The 15,938-nt window shown below is 38.9% G+C and overlaps 1 protein-coding gene across 1 annotated transcript in view; it reads left to right on the top strand.

Moving 5' to 3' along the window:
- The window catches only part of PIK3C2G (phosphatidylinositol-4-phosphate 3-kinase catalytic subunit type 2 gamma), a gene marked incomplete at both ends in the record, with an annotated part of 207,943 nt that overhangs the window by 17,691 nt on the left and 174,314 nt on the right, over positions 1-15,938 (top strand). Inside the window, 2 exons of the mRNA XM_080619939.1 lie at positions 3,326-3,428; positions 11,125-11,195. Coding sequence (XP_080476065.1) covers positions 3,326-3,428; positions 11,125-11,195 — 174 coding nt within the window. The remainder of the gene's footprint in view (positions 1-3,325; positions 3,429-11,124; positions 11,196-15,938) is intronic.

Genomic DNA, 15,938 nt, shown 5'->3' on the forward strand with positions numbered 1-15,938 from the left:
TCTTTCTTTTTTTTTTTTTTTTTTTTTTTAAATAAGGCATCAGATATTGTAAAGGATCTTTTGTGCTATGTGGTTTTAATTCCAACCATGCTCTACCATATTGTAATTTGTGCAGTTACCTTACTGCTTTGCAGTTTAGCCAGCACAGTAAGCAGGGATATAGAATAGAAGAGTGTAAATGCTTATTATTTCTGCTCGCATGCTTACTGATGACAGGTTTTTGCCTTACTAATTCAATTCTCTGAGAACTGAGACCTAAGTAAGAATTTGTTTTCACTCAAAGTGAAGTTTAAGCTATTAATTATAGGCTGGGCAGAGTTCTATTCATGCAGACTGGGACTGTAAGAAGCAAGCACCTTCTGGATGAATATGTTCTTTGTAAAAAATAAACTTCATTTTCTCTTGTCACTGCATATTAAGTTTCTCATTCAGAAACACTGCTCAGCTGAGTCCTTTAAAAAAAAAGTCTGAACTGTATTAGGATTTGGAGCTTATAGCACATCAGAGAACGTTGTTGAGGGGAAGCAAAATCATCTAGTGGTGAGGGAGTCTTGAGAGACTAACAGATTTTCCATTGCTCTTCTTCTGATGTATTGTGGGACCACAGGCAAGTCACTTTACTTTAACTAGTTCATTAGCATGGCCCTTAAAGACAAACACTGCCTTTCACTTTGTCTTTTCTCGTGGCATTCTCATGAAAGCTGTATTCTCCACATAATAATTCCAGCAAAAAATATGGGCAAACTGTTAATAATGTTGTAGTGTTTTTATTTGTGTTTCCTTTACAGAGCTTGGAGCACTGTAAACCAGTTACTAATAATCCTGCTATCCTCCAGAGGGGGCTTATATTACTTTTATCTTAATAGTACAGCTATAGTAGCAGATCCACATAGTGTGTTACAGCCTGGGGTATGGCTAAAAGGTAGTCTGTCAATCTATGGCAAAGCTGTATCCCTGTTTCTTGTAGTTCACCTTTCATCTGGAGTAGGTTTCCACATTTATGAGGCATTAATTAATTTTGTCTAGTCTCTTGTGTCACAATTCCTGTCACAGTTTTTCTGTTTTGTGCAAATAAAATCCACTCATGGAGTCAACTGTATGGCCAGTACTTCTGACTGCAGTGTTTCAGGCAGCACAGATACGTCAATAAAGGATATGATGATGTGTAGTACCTGCCTGACACAAAACACAAACCACTAGTGTAAACGTACTTATAACCACAAAATTCAACTTCTGTTGGTGTAGCTTGTTTCACTTGGAAGCATGATGACATGGAATAGTTATACTTGGAAAATATGGGGTTTGTACGTTTCTGGTACAAAATTGTGAGTACAGAGGAGGGTATAGCTATCCTAAGGTTGAAGTTAAGGGAGAATGGAAAGATCAGGAATAATGGTGGGGTAAAAGTGAAAAAAAGGTGTGAGGCAGTTCTAAAGGATACAGGGATTATGGGAAAGTTCATCATTAGTCACAAGGAGTTGTGATTTGGTGAAATGAGGAGAGAAAGAAGTTTCAGGAAAGCCATGGGTAGGCACAGCACAGCTATGTGCTGAGGAGCAACAGAAGACAATCTGTGCATTGGTACAGTCCCAGGAACCAGTCACTTGGACTTGTGCTTGTAAAGGGATTTGAGAAGGTTGAGGCATAACAGCGATACGCTTCCCACCAGTACAGGTACTTCACTGCCTTGGTGTTAACTTCTCTCACTTTTGCATCTGTGCTTTATGCTCTTCAAATCAGGGAATTTTACAAATATATAGAAGCACTATAGAAGGACCTTGCTTTAGGTATTTGCTATGTTAGATGGAAAGATCTGTGACCTTTAATGTGTTTGTTTTTAAAAATTCCTATATCTACACTTTCACCTTTTGTGACCTCTAATGAAAACTATGTATTTTACTTAACTACATTGTAGTGTAGGTGCAAAACATCTACAAGATATATGAATTCCCTGCAATTGTGCTGAATAGAACTTATGTGCAGCACATTAATTTAAGTTTAACCTTTCATTTGTGCTGGGGACCTCTGCTGCCATGTGAGATATAAGTCAAGCTTTCTATGATTTATTCATCAGGTGTTTTTTTGGAACCAAATCCAGCCAGTTTTAAGGTATTTCATCAAAATCCCTTTTAGGTAGAAGAAACGTAGTTTATACTTAGAATTCTGAGTTTTCTATGGCACTTGACAAACCAGAGAAGAATTGTCTTTCTTTCCTGGCCCAGAGAGTTCTGAAATAACTTATGTGCTGTAGATCTGTATAAATATGGAATATCCCTTTTGGCACTTGTGTGGCTGGAGGCTTGAAAAAAGCAACATGAATCTAATTGGAAATTCACTTGAGTTGTAACCAGTGAAGCATGTTAACTTGTTTTGGTGATGAATTTGCCTTTGCAAAAATCAGTGTAATGTTTCCTACCCATTAATCCCACAGGATTTTTAAAAATGTAAAAATATGTTTGCCCTAACTCTGAAATAATTTTTACATTATTTCACCTGATTAAAACAAAGTAGAAGGGAAACAGTAAAATTATTTTTGTTCCAAGTAATTTTAAGAGATATAAACTAAGGCTGTGTTATATCTTGGAAGAAGTTGCCAAGAGTGATAAGTGGACTAGAAGCTAAATAAGAACGAGGAATTTCCCCGTCATGGGTTGCTACAGCATACTAGCGTACTTGACCAGCAGCATAGCTTGTAGGAACCACTCCAGCTGGGTGAGTAGAGCTCTGAATTTGGTCTTAGCTGGCATGTGATTTGAGAAGGAGGAAGACTGGCTCACAGCTTCTTTCACCACCTCTCTGTGAGCTGCACAGGATAAGAACTTTAATTTCTTTTGAGAATCAAGGGCCACCTCCCTTAATATATGTGATTTTCAAACTTAATATTTGATTTTTTTTCAACTTGAGTATCGAGCACTGCAACTCATTCTGCAGTGATGCATTCATAAGCAAGATACTCTGAATAAATTGCACTGATTTGGGTTTGGAGAATATGCAGAAATAATCTCTAGGTTTGGGAGGACATGCAGTTTTTTTAGGGTATTCTTTCTCTGTGTTTTTGTTGTTCTGTTACAGAACTTAATGGTCAAAGATGTAAATGAGCACTTATTCTAAAATTGTTTCACCAGAAAATTTCCCAGAGCCAAGCCCCATCAGTTTTCATGGTACTAGGTGCCAAGTATAGGATTTATATTATTCAGTCTTCTTTGCATTTAGAATTTAGACCATTGGTGCTTTTTAGAAGGAGAGAGGAGAAAAAAGAAAGAAGTGGCAAGCAGAGGTAACCATTTGTTTGTGGTTTGTTTGTTTGTTTCCTCCCAAACTGCAGTAATCACACTTTGGGCAGCCATGAAAGTCTTCGCAAGGCAACCACCTGCATTCAGCTTCGACTACACAATACTAGTAATTTGAAGCAAAGTTTGGCTCGAACGGTATGTCGACTTCTTTTCCTCCATTTTCTTTCACCATCCCTGAAGGAATAAAATCCCACCTATCCTATTATGTAGCAACCTGCAGTAATAATCAAAGAGAGATTACTTGCTTTCCTGAGAGTGCGTATATCATCACTTAACTCCAGTTGAAACTTACTGGGGAACATCTCTGCTTTGCTCTTGTACTTAAATATAGCGAATTACCATAGAGAACACACAACTGAAAATGACCAAAGGTTACCTTTCCAGAAAAGAAAAAAAAAAAAAAATCAGCTTTTTCAGAATTCAATGCAATTTATCTGAGATGGTCTGTATTTTTTTTTTTTTCCCTTTCTATGGTAAACCCATGCAAAGTACTGTGAAAAACTAATTAGATCTGGATTATTGTCATTATCAGTGAAAACCAAAGTAGAGTGATAAAAGCCAGAATCGCAGTTGGTGTGTTTGTGCATGTGTGATGCATGCTTGTGGGTACATGTGTGATGCGTACTTGTAGATACATGTGCTTGTCATAGACATGCAGAAATGTTGTCTGTAAGGACATGTAGTCCTTAAGAAAACATTGCTTTGTCATCATCTTAAATCCAGGGAGATTCCTATTTGGATTATTTGGGCTTAAGCAGCCTTGCAGTGCATTACAGAGCTTTAATGATGCTGACCTGTGCTACTAAATGTGAGTTTTACTCTCAGTGAGCAACCTTGAATTACTTTCAACACAAAGTTTGCAGCACCACAGAAGCTTTGTTCTGGGCTGTGTTCACTGGCGGTGTGTTGACTCTGTTCACAGAATGTACCACACAGCACAGGTCTGCTGTCAGCCTGAGTCTGTCAATACGAGGGTCAGGTGACAGATTTCTAACAAAAAAGGGCAGGGGTTTTATAGTACGTGACACCATGTGAAACATTAAGTTCAATACAATGCATTAAAAAAGGTCTATAATGAGGCCAAATATATATATATACAGACACATATATGTATAATATTTTAGCAAGGTTATAGACAAAAGTAGAATAATTTAGTGCTGATATGTATAATCCTGGCTTACCTTATTGGCATTTTTCACTGCCAATATTATTCATGTAATTATTTATTTTTTATAATCTATCGATTCTTCTTGGTATTGCGTCATCCCAAACAAAGTAAATTAGGACACATGGAAGCTTTCATCACCAGGTTACTTCTTCAAAAATTATCCAGATCAATGAGTTACCCACTGCTTGATCTCACTGCAGAGAAAATAGGTTGATGTTTCAATATACCTTCAGAATGGATGAGCCAAGTGTCCATCTTGTGTCCTTTCTTACCCCATCCCCATTACACAGCAGCAATAAGAACGAGTCCAGTGACCACTGGAATAAGGTTTTTTTGGGAAAGTATCTCTGGTACCTCATTGTTATTTAACTGCAAGTTGTTAAGATTGAAACAAGAATCATCATGTGATTTCCATTCTCTGCATTAAACAGAGATTAGATGGTCATCATAGTGTTTCCTGGTGTTAGATCAGTAATGAGATCCTGTGACAGAAGATGGGAAACTTATTTTTTCCATTTAATGCTGTCAAAGCAGGGCTTGAGAAGATTGGAGTGTTGGTTATGTGGTATAATTATGGATGTCTGTAAATGTGTAATGGTGGAAAAATTATTTACCTTTTTTAGGTCAGCATCTCTATTTTTTAAATAGAATAATGTGTTATTGACCCTTCTGCTGGGCAGTTGCAGGTTTCCAACATTTTCTGTTCTGAGAAATCAGTAACATAAAATAGAAGTTTGGTACAAATGCATTATGCATATAGCATATGGTGAAGGGTTTTTTTACATGCATGTATTGAAAAGAGGGAGCCTCAGACAACTTTCTGCTGATCTTCTTTTCAGTCTTCCAAACCAGCGACTGATTCTCTGCAAGTTACTCTGCCTTCAAACAGAAAAACTAAAATATGGAGCAAATTACCTTTTTGCTGTATATAGATCTGCTATTACTATGGGTCTTCAAAATTGTTTGTTTTGGAACCAAATCATATATATATTCAGGAGTCTCTTCTGAAGCCTTGAACTTCTTTGTGTGCTAAGGAAGCAAAACCTATACCAGTGCCATCTGGAGAACGCCTTCATGATTCTTGCTTACCTTACATAACACTGTTGAAATCAGGATGCGTAATTAAAAATATCTGTCTGTACCTGCAAATTACTGTTATTTTACTATTATGCTTAATAACCAGTATAAGTGGATACTTCAAAGTAATGTGCAACTAATTTATTTTTTTGAAGCCAGACAGCTTATTAACTTTGCCAGTAGCTGAAATGTTCACATTTCTTCAGCGAATTCAGCTGAAAGATGTAATTTTTTTTTTTTTTTTTTTTTTAAGGCGAATACTTGCTTCCTTTCCTTTTGTGGGAAATTGGCATACTGTTATGAAGTGGTCATAAAGAGGAAATTGTCTTTAGCTGAGCAGTTGCAAGCAAGAAATATGGCCTGGGGCTTCACATGGAATCACAGGCCTTTCAGGCAGTGGGTGACCTTTATTTTGGTTTTGGGTTTTTGAGACAGATTGATCAGCCTTAGAACTCTGGAACAAAAGTCTTGTAAGATCTGAATTTTTCAGGTGCTAGATTCCTCTAAACTTATAATTTCATCTTATTCATGGAATATAAAGTTATCTTTGTAGTATAGAAACATATTGAAGCTCAGTTTTATACCATGTAGCAGCCCAGAACTTCTGGAGTGGGAATTCTGCTCATTGCATATTTTTCTCCACACAGAAATCTTGAGAATGACAGTGAAAGTGGTAAAAATCAGGTAGTCCTTTTGTCAAATGGTGGCCCAGTGTACACAGGTTACAATAATAATGAATAACAATTGCTATATTTGTTTTAACTACACACCTATCCTACTCTGTATTTACCCAGTGTGGTCTGTGAGGGACAACACTTGAACGTAAACTCCAGGAGGTGTAGTGGGTCAGAAGTGTTAAATTCTTAGTGGCTAGGTCATGTTTTGGAAGCAAGGCATAGTGAAACAGTATAGAAGCAGAAATCTTTGTCTGGATGCCATTTCCAGGGAGTGCTGTGCCTCCGAGAGACCCATTTTTTCAGAGCTGTCCCCACATACTGGTTCTCTGGGGAAAGAAAGAATCTTCGCAGTGGAGAGGCAGCAAAGAGTACTCTATGGGTTTCTAACTAGAGTCTCACTTGCCCTCAGAAAAGGATTTTTGGACTAAAGCATCCAGCAAGTGATATTTCCTGAAAGTTCAGAAACATTTTTGTTTTCATATATACCAGTATTCATATTTTACCAGACATAATGATTTAAGTGTTCACATTCTGAGCATAATCACAGATTAAAAGAGCCAGTGATCCATCATAAGAAGGTAGGGCTTCTTTCCATTATTTAAATGTTTGTGACTTTTTAGAGGGATGTGTGTAGTATCTCAAACAGAAGGGGGCCTTTTCTTGTGTTTTAAGTAGCCCTTGAAATTGTGCTACTGTAAAATGCTTGATGTTGTATTAATATATGCTAAGTCTCCTTTAACTGTTGCAGTTTGACAGGACTAAATGAGGTTTGATACTCTGTAATGCACTGTGGAGGCCAGGAGGAGAGACAGAGCATCTGGTTACAATTACCAGGTAGAATGATTACAAACAAACACAAGTAACTGACAAGGTTGGGAGACAAATTATCAGTGTTCAGGCCATTAGAAAACATCTATTGTCTCAGAGAATTTGTGGAACTATAATAATCTACAACAGGGTTTAACCAGGAACAGTGGCATTTTAAGATATCTTCAAGTGAATTATTGATCACCTCTTTAGGGTAACTGACATGTCTCTGAAAGCTTCAGGCCATGAAGTTACTTCAAGTTTCTAATAATAGCAAAGAACATGAGCAGCTCTTGAGCTGGCATAAGCCATAGATCCAGAGTTTTCCTCCCGCTCCAGGACATGCTTGTGACAGAGCACTTAGGAAGGAAAAGTTCTGCTCACAGGCAAGTCTGTGAGCAGACAAAAACCTAACAGAGGGGACGAAGACTATGGTGCACTGAAAGCTGTGGCATTGCCTTTCACTTTGGACCCAGTTCTTTTGGTCTACTGAAACCTGTGCCAGCAACACTGAATTCAAGGATCTGAGGTAGTCTGCACTGAGCTCACAATCAGTTTTGTTGTTGCTGTTCTCTGAAACTTGTGGCTTTGGTCATAAAATGTATTTGAAAGTCACAGACTTAGAACCAGTTTATGGAAAATAAATTTCCTTCTCTCAGAATTCATGTAAAAGGTGTAAAGATAGTGTGCTGTCTTTTTTTTAAGACTTTTAAGATTCTTCGGCTGACTCAGGCAGTCATGCACATATGCAGCTACTCTTTATTTTTGTGAGTTAATCTGCGCTTACTATTGGGGAAAATTAGACTTGTGATCTATTGTATCCTTTTGAATTTTGAACTTTGGAATATGTTATTTTATAGAAATCTCCTCTGAGGCTGTAGTTTAGCTAGTGTCACAGAATATCTTGACAGCCCAGATATATAGTAATCACCCGTATGTGTTCAGGTGCTAAATAATTCACATACACTCACCTTCTGCCCTAGTCCATCAGGTCCCCTGAAGCTCCTAGATTCCTGTCAGTCACACATACCTAATTTCTCTCTAAGCTTCAGGGCTTTCTCCTTCCACCTGTGTTACACTGTTTCCAAATACATCCCTTCCTGTCCTTCTAGTGCTGTCAGTGTATGAGATGGAAAAGGAAGTTTGTAGTTTATCAGTCTTGCTGTGTAGCTCAAGCCTTGTCCCTGTGATCGTTTAGTTCTGGTGTGCTCTGCTATTTGTAAGGTCTCCAGAGGTGGCAGTGTGACAGCTAAGCATGCAGCGACTTTATGAAAATGCAGGGTAGAATATATACACTACTCAGCTGTAATGTTAGTTGGGGTTTAAAAAAGAGTATGGTCTGCTGAAAGTCAAGATGAATGTGATTGACTGTGGCTCTGTCTAGAAGTAGCAAACTCAAAGCACGATATTATAGCAAGTCACAATGGAGTGCTGTGTGCTATTTCCTTTATTAAATGCACACTTCTCATTATGGTAACACTGCAAAATATTCTCAAGGCTTGAGATATTATACAAGTCCTCTAGCATGCATTGGAGCAGCATGACAGCTGTCAGAGGTCAGGTGCTCCAATCCTCAGAGTATAGTATGGGCAGAAGACTTGAGTTGTGAGCAAAATCAGCAGACAGAGCCATATGTGGCACAATTAGTGCTGCACTCAGGAAACTGGCAACCTTAAACTGGTTTTGTAACTGGTTATGTCTCATAGTCATTTTTGTAGGAGCAACACAGTTGGGTTCAGAGGCATAATCTGAAATCATCTGCTCTCAAACACATTCCCTAACCCTCAGATACTTATTTTTGACTTCTTCTCTATAATACGTATAACAGTCACATGTTAATACACTGAGATAAGGAACACAGGTGTTTATGTTCCTTACACAATGCCCAGACACAATGGAGGTCAGTGCTTAGGTGTAAGATGCATACTTCAAAGACTTAATGCATGAGAATGTTTTACTTAAATTACCCCTTCCATTTCATTCATCTAATTCATCTTTCACTTATTGCCACTGTGATAAAAGAGATAGTAGCACTCCAGATGGGATTATTGCAGAACATCTGTAATGTTTCTAGCTCAGCAAGAGCCTGCTCTTTAAATGGTGCTATTGCTAAATCTCTTCATAGCAATCTAAAGCAGAATTAGTGTGAATTAATTCAGATGTCAATTAACATATTTAAATTGAATCCAACCATATTATAGTTGCAAGTTGCTCAGGAATGTTAGCTTTAGGCCACAACTGTACTTCAGTTAACTAGAAAAAATTTCTAGTGTGGTCACCTTTTTGCAAGCAAGCTTTCAATATTTGAATTCACTAACATTCAAAATATTAGGAGGTTTCTTTACCCAAGAAATAAAAGAATGGGATTTGGTGGCTTTTTGTGTGTTTGTTTGGATTTTTTTTGAAAACACAAATTTTCTTTCAAATTCTGTTGGGGGAGGGAGAATAAGGAATCATAATTCATCACTATTGGATTACACTGTTCTCTTTTTTTTTTGCTTATTGTATGAAAGTTTTATCATAAAAGATAAACAGAATATTTTTTTTTCTCATGGATATGTTGCACTTAATGTTAAACCATTTTGTCTTCCCTTCACAAAGGATCTGAAAGTTTCATTAGTTTAGTCCAGCCTAAAATGGAGTCACCTTTCTGATTTTTCTGTATCCTTGGCCAGATATCATTTCTATCCTCTGCTTTGAGCAACCAAGTATTTTTAGATCAGTACACATGTAAACAAACAAGCTGTAGCCTGGTTTTCTAAGCTGTGCCCAACCCAGCCATCATTTGCATTTCTAGGGATACTAAGAAGAATAATGTCTGGCAACTCTCCTAGCTGTACTAGATGCCTATGTGCTGTGATGCTGTCGTGCTTCTGTCTTATTGGAACTAGATGATCTTAAGGTCCTTTCCAACCCTAACCATTCTGTGATTCTTACTGAATTCTTTTCTCTCTCATCCTCTCAGGGTTATACCTGTTCATAAGTGTCATTCCCTTTGTGAGCCTTGACCAGTGAATTTGGAATTGTACTTGTCACAAGCCCCTCAGTAACTTTCCTTGTAAGTTATAGGGATATGGGCTCAACTATGAGTCAGGAAAAGGGCAGAATTTCCAGGGCATGGTGGTGCCTACAAGCTGGCAGTGCGTGCCTAGCATGGGCTGAGCTACCTCCACGAGGCGGGAGGAGGCATTAAGGGCAACAAATCCATGGGGCTGGAGAAAAGTCTGTGTCTGAACGGGAACAGGTTGATCAGCAGAATGCATCAAATAAGGCAAAATCACAGAATCATTTAGATTGGAAGGGACCTCATTGGATCATTTATCCAATCCCCCTGCTCAAGCAGAGTCAGCTGGAGCAAGCTTCACAGAACAGAGCGTGGTCAAGTTTTGAATATCTTGGCAGATTTCAAACCTACTCCACAACCTTCCAGGGCAACCTCTTCCTGTGTTTGACTGCTTTCACTATACTTCTTTTTTTTCTTGTGTTAAGCTGGAATTTAACACGTGTTAATTTATGCTGTCTGCCTTGTGTCCTGTCAGTGAGCACTGAGAACATTCTGACTCCCTTGTCTTCATTATTTCCCATAAGATATGTGTACACATTGATAAGATTCCCCCTGAGCTTTCCTTTCTCCAGACTGAGCAGTCCCAGCTCAGTCTCTCCTCATACAAAACATGCTTTAGTGCTTTGATCTCTCAGTGAAGCGTCACAGAGATGAAGTCCCTTCAGAGAGTGTCAAAGGATGGTACAGATGTTTTCCATTCTGTTCTTTTAGTAAAGGAAGCAGCAGAGAGGTGGTGGATACAAACTGATTTCTGCTTCATGACTAATGTGCATTGCCATTGCAGAGGGTTTTCTGAGGCCTGCTATAGTCTTAGTTGATGTGTAGCAGGAAGGAACTATGGTGGTGATTTGGCTTTGCCTCCTGCAACACAGTGTAAGATTAGAGATTCATCAATTAAAATTTCAGACTAAAACATTTTGAACACCCTTAGAGTTCCTAAAACACATGTGGACTTGAAAATAGCAAGCAAATCTGTCCAACATACATTCTTCCATTCAGTATACTCAGTTTATCTCACTATATGCCTCTGTTCTACAGCATGAGGATGACCAAAGACAGTTCAGTGTGAATCAGCTGTTAGAAGATACCTGTGCCTGGAGATTGACTCGGTAAGAACACTGGTATTTAATTTCTATTTGTGATTGTTTGTGTTTGTAGTGAGCCTCCTGGTCCCAAAGGACAATTCCAAGACCTACTGATAACAGAAATGGTACCAAAGAGAAAGAAAATTGGTTTAAATGTCTTAGACTCTTATTTCCAGACCTTCTGATTGCTTAGCAAAAATCAATAATAATTTATAGATCTGTGTAGTTTTCCCTATTCTCTCCCTTTCATGTCATAGAAAGTTTATTATTAGAGTTTTCATGTTTCCTAAAGATTCCCAGGATGGAAGGAGTCATAATTTTCACATGTGCATTGCTCTTAGAGAACTTTTAAGAGTAAATACTGTAAAAATAATAGGTTTGCTCTTCATTATTCCTGGTTTTCACAGTTGAGTGATGTTTTAGTTTGGTTTACTTTTTTAATAGAGTCTAGCTATGACAAGCTTTTAACTTGGCACTCAAAGTGCATCTGACTCTAAAGCTAACCTACCATGGACAAGCACTAAATGAGATAGATTCCTCGTTCGACTTTCATTATGCTCCATTTCATGCACTTAGATAAAGAAGCTGTTAAAGGTTTTTTGTAATGTCTTCCATCAGCATTGTAAAGTGCATTGCCAAGAACGGTCAATGCCACACCTGTCATTTAGCAGATGGAGGAAAACAGAGAGGTGGTGACTTGTTCAAGGTGAATATCTGGTGCTTGCTGAGGACCCATACGGTTTCCTAGGAGCATGGCCCAAATTTCCATTTTGGTCTTGCTATAAAGAGGTGAAACCAGTCATACAATCTATGCACACATTACTTATTGACTGTTTTATTTCTTGAGAAGTAAAGCTTGTGGCCTTTTCCTTTGCAAAGAGAGTCTTCAAAGGGGATATGTAATAAAAGATGTTGAGCTGCAAATCAACTATGGTCCACAAAATTTCTTCTGATGCTGTAGGGTAATAAATACTTTCTCTCTTCAATCACAAGTTCAGTAAATATTGAAAAAGTAAAAGCTTGAACTATATTTGATTACTGTTTCCTGCTTGTTCCATGGATCGTTGACAGGTAGGAGAAAACATTTTCCAACAGTGGTGACCCAGAAAAATCAGTGATCAGACCCTGTGTTCTCAATTGTATTTCTAACTTATCTGAAGAAGAAAAGGGAAATAGCTAGGTGACAAAATTTTGCTATCCATACTGTGCACTGGAGCTGCCTGTGGTGACTTCCAGAAGGATTTTACACTGCTGAGTTGAGTGTGTGATAAAGTGGCAGATGAAATTTTGAGAAGATGAATGTGTAGATGGGAGGAAACAGTCTTAAATTCACAGATGAAATCATAGGCTCCGAGTTGCCTTTCACCACCAGAAGTGAGTTCTTGGGGTTATAATAAATAGTTCTGAATGTCAGCTTGGTGCACAGCAGCTGCAAAAAAGATAAAACAAATGTTGGAAATTATTATGAAAGAAATGAAAAATGAAAAAAATATAAATATTAGGCAAAAGTATCAGTGTAGGGTGTTCATTTATCTTGAATATGGCCGACAGTTCTGTTTCCACCATTTCAAATATGATGTAATAGAACTTGAAAAAGTGAAGAGCAGCAAGGATGCTCTTGAGTAATGAAATGCCTTCCATATGAGAAACAAATAAATAACAATATTCTTCATCCTGATGAAGAGATAATAGAAGATGGATAGTTTTATAGATGACAAATCTATGAAATTGAAGAACACAGAGAATGCTTGCAGAAAAGTATCATTTATAGTATTTTACTGGGCAGGATAAAGGGAGCATGAAGTGAAAGCAGATTCAAAACAGATAAGAGCAGGTATTGCTTTGTATAAGACCTAATTAAGTAATATCTGGATACAGCCTGCCTTACCTAGGACTGTGTCCAGATGCTTTCTGAATGTGTTCAAGGAGGGGTACTTCACAACCTCCCTGGGCAACTTGCGCCAGTGCTCAGTCACCCTCAGTACCTCCTGTGTTAAAGTTTGTGCCCCATTGCCTCTTGTCCTGTCACCTGGCACCTGAGGAGAGCCTGGTTTCATTGTCTTTGCACACTCCCTTCAGGTGTTTATATACATCAAAAATAATCCCCACGGCCTTTCTCTTCTCTAAGATAAACAGTCCTAGGTCTCAGTCTTTCCCTATAGAAGAGACACTCCAGTCCCTTAATCATCTTAGTGGACCTTTGTTGGGCTCTCCCTGGTATATTCATGTCTCTCTTGTACCGAGGAGCCTGAAACTGGACATAGCACTCCAGACGTGGCTTATCAGTGTTTAGTAGGAGGAGAAGGGTCATATCCCTCAATCTGTTGATAACACTTCTGATGCAGCCCAGGATACCTGTAGCCATCTTTAGTCTTTTTTGTTGCAAGGCCACATTGCTCGTTCATGTTCGGCTTTCTGTCCAAGAGAACTGCCAGGTCCTTTTCTGCAAAACTACTTTCTGGATAGTCAGTCCCCAGCATGTACTGGTGCATGGCGTTATTCCTCCCCAGGTGCAGGACTTTGCACTTCGTTTTGCTGAACTTCAAGAGGTTCCTGTCAGCCCATTTCTCCTGACTGTCAAGGTCCTTCTGAAATATCAGTATGACCCATTGGTGTATCGGATACTCTTTCCAGTTTTAGATCATCAGCAAACTTGCTGAGGGTAGACTCTACTGAGTCATCCAAATCATTAAGTAAGATGTTGAACAGTTATGGACCTAGAACTGACCCCTGAGGCACACCACTGGCTACCAGCCTCCAACTAGACTTTGTGTCACCCATCACCACCTTGTGGGTATGACCGTTCAGACAGTTTTCAAATCTACCTCACTATCTGTTCATTCAGCCCATAGTTTATTGGCTTCTGCGTGAGGTTGTTGTTATGAGTGACAATGTCAAAACCTGTGATTATCATAATGAAAGGTTATCAGATTGGTCAAACACAACTTTCCCTTGGTGAATCCATTCTGACTACTCTGTATCACCTTCTCATAATTCACACGCCTGGAAATGGTTCTCGGGATTAATACTCCATCAGCCTCCCACGGTTCAAGATGAGGCTAATTACCCAGTAGTTCTCTGGGTCTTCCTTCTTGAAGATGGGAGTGACATTTGCCTTCCTCCATTCTTCAGGCATTCTTCCAATCTTCATGTTTGTCTGAAGATTATCAACAGGGGCCTCACAATAACAGCTCCCTCAGCATTTGTGGGTGCATTCCATTAGAGAACATGGACTTAAGTAGGTCCAGTTTAAGTATTCTCTAGCCTGATCCTCATCCATTTCCTAGTTTATTCCAGGGACTGCTCCCCATAGGCCATATCCATGAGTGGGCACCACACTAGACCCCTTGTACACGTATGCAGTCTTCCAGTGTTGTGCTTAAGGCTTGCTCTAGGAAGTGCAGTACATACTTTCCATGTTATGGTATGAAAATACTGCTGTGGTGGACTGCCTCATGTTATGCTGGGCGTTTTGAACTGACCCGCTCCTTTCTAATGAATAAATAACCTACATGTCTTAGTAACAGTCGTAGGGAGCCTGGAGTAGGCTCTGGCTTGGTGCCACGCAGGGTGCACAGCTGGTTCTAACTGTGGTTACTTCAAGTATTGTGAACACAACCCTTTGTGCGGTCCTTAACTTAGGGATCAAAAACTCACTCCTTGGAGCGAACTTCTTCAGCAGTGTTCACATATTCTTTTTCGCCATTACAGGCAGCTAGTTTCAGTTGAAAGTACTGACATAATTATGTTGACAAGGCTTTGAAGCACCACCAAAACTATAAGGTGAACCATACACTGAGGAAAAGCGCTTATTCTTCTAAGCAGTGCCACCTTATAGTACTTTTTTGTGAGTAGGCCGATCAATATCATACCTAGTCATAACAGCTGTTTGTAATACAACATGCAACAACATTGTTCTGTTTATTCTGCACTGGGATGTATCTTTGCAACATAATTCCTCAATTCTATATCTAGCTAGGCTTGTGATAGAGATGGAGTAGATGGATGCAGTGGGATGAAATGCAGTAGAATGGACTCAAAACAGGCTGTGCAAACTTGCCTGGCACCTAGGAAGGCCAGCAGATTACTTCCACATATTGTTGTGTCTTCACAGCTGTGAGTATTTAGATTAGCTAAATAAAATAATGCTCAGGGTTGCCTGCTGGTACTGAAGTTATATTTCTGATCGTAGCACACAGACTTTTGTGTTTTAGAGAATGTATTGATTGAGATGCTCAGTCCGCTTAGATCTAGCGGAAAGGAAACGAGCTGTTTGAACTGGCTTAAGATGAAGTAAAAGGAATGAACTGGAACCTTACCTCTGGTATAATCGGGTTTGCTCTCACATGCTAATGTGAAAAAATAAAACCAGCAGCCACTATATTGCTTGATGCACTGATTTTCGTAGCTTGAAAACCAAACACAGTGTAAATCAATGATTGCATCAGAAGAACTGCAGTCTGTTGGCCCATAATCTCTGACACTGAGGTGCCAGAACTATAACATGATGACTAGCCTGATCCCTGCAATTAGGCACACTTTAGGCAGCATGGTGATGAACAGCATTTTAGAAAGGAAAACTATCATTGCTCTGTGGTAGGTGCTACTGCCAGGAAAGTGAAAAATGAATGCTGTAAGCATTTGCTATATATATGATCTTCCTCCCATATAGACCAGCTGGGTTCTAAGAGTGACTCTTTCAAGCTGTTTATACTTTTTTTTCTTTTCAAAATAATTGTAGCATATTGCCATACTAAAAGCTCCAAA

The sequence above is a fragment of the Psittacula echo genome (assembly GCF_963264785.1).
Source record: "Psittacula echo genome assembly, chromosome: 1".
Taxonomy (NCBI): Eukaryota; Metazoa; Chordata; class Aves; order Psittaciformes; family Psittacidae; genus Psittacula; species Psittacula echo.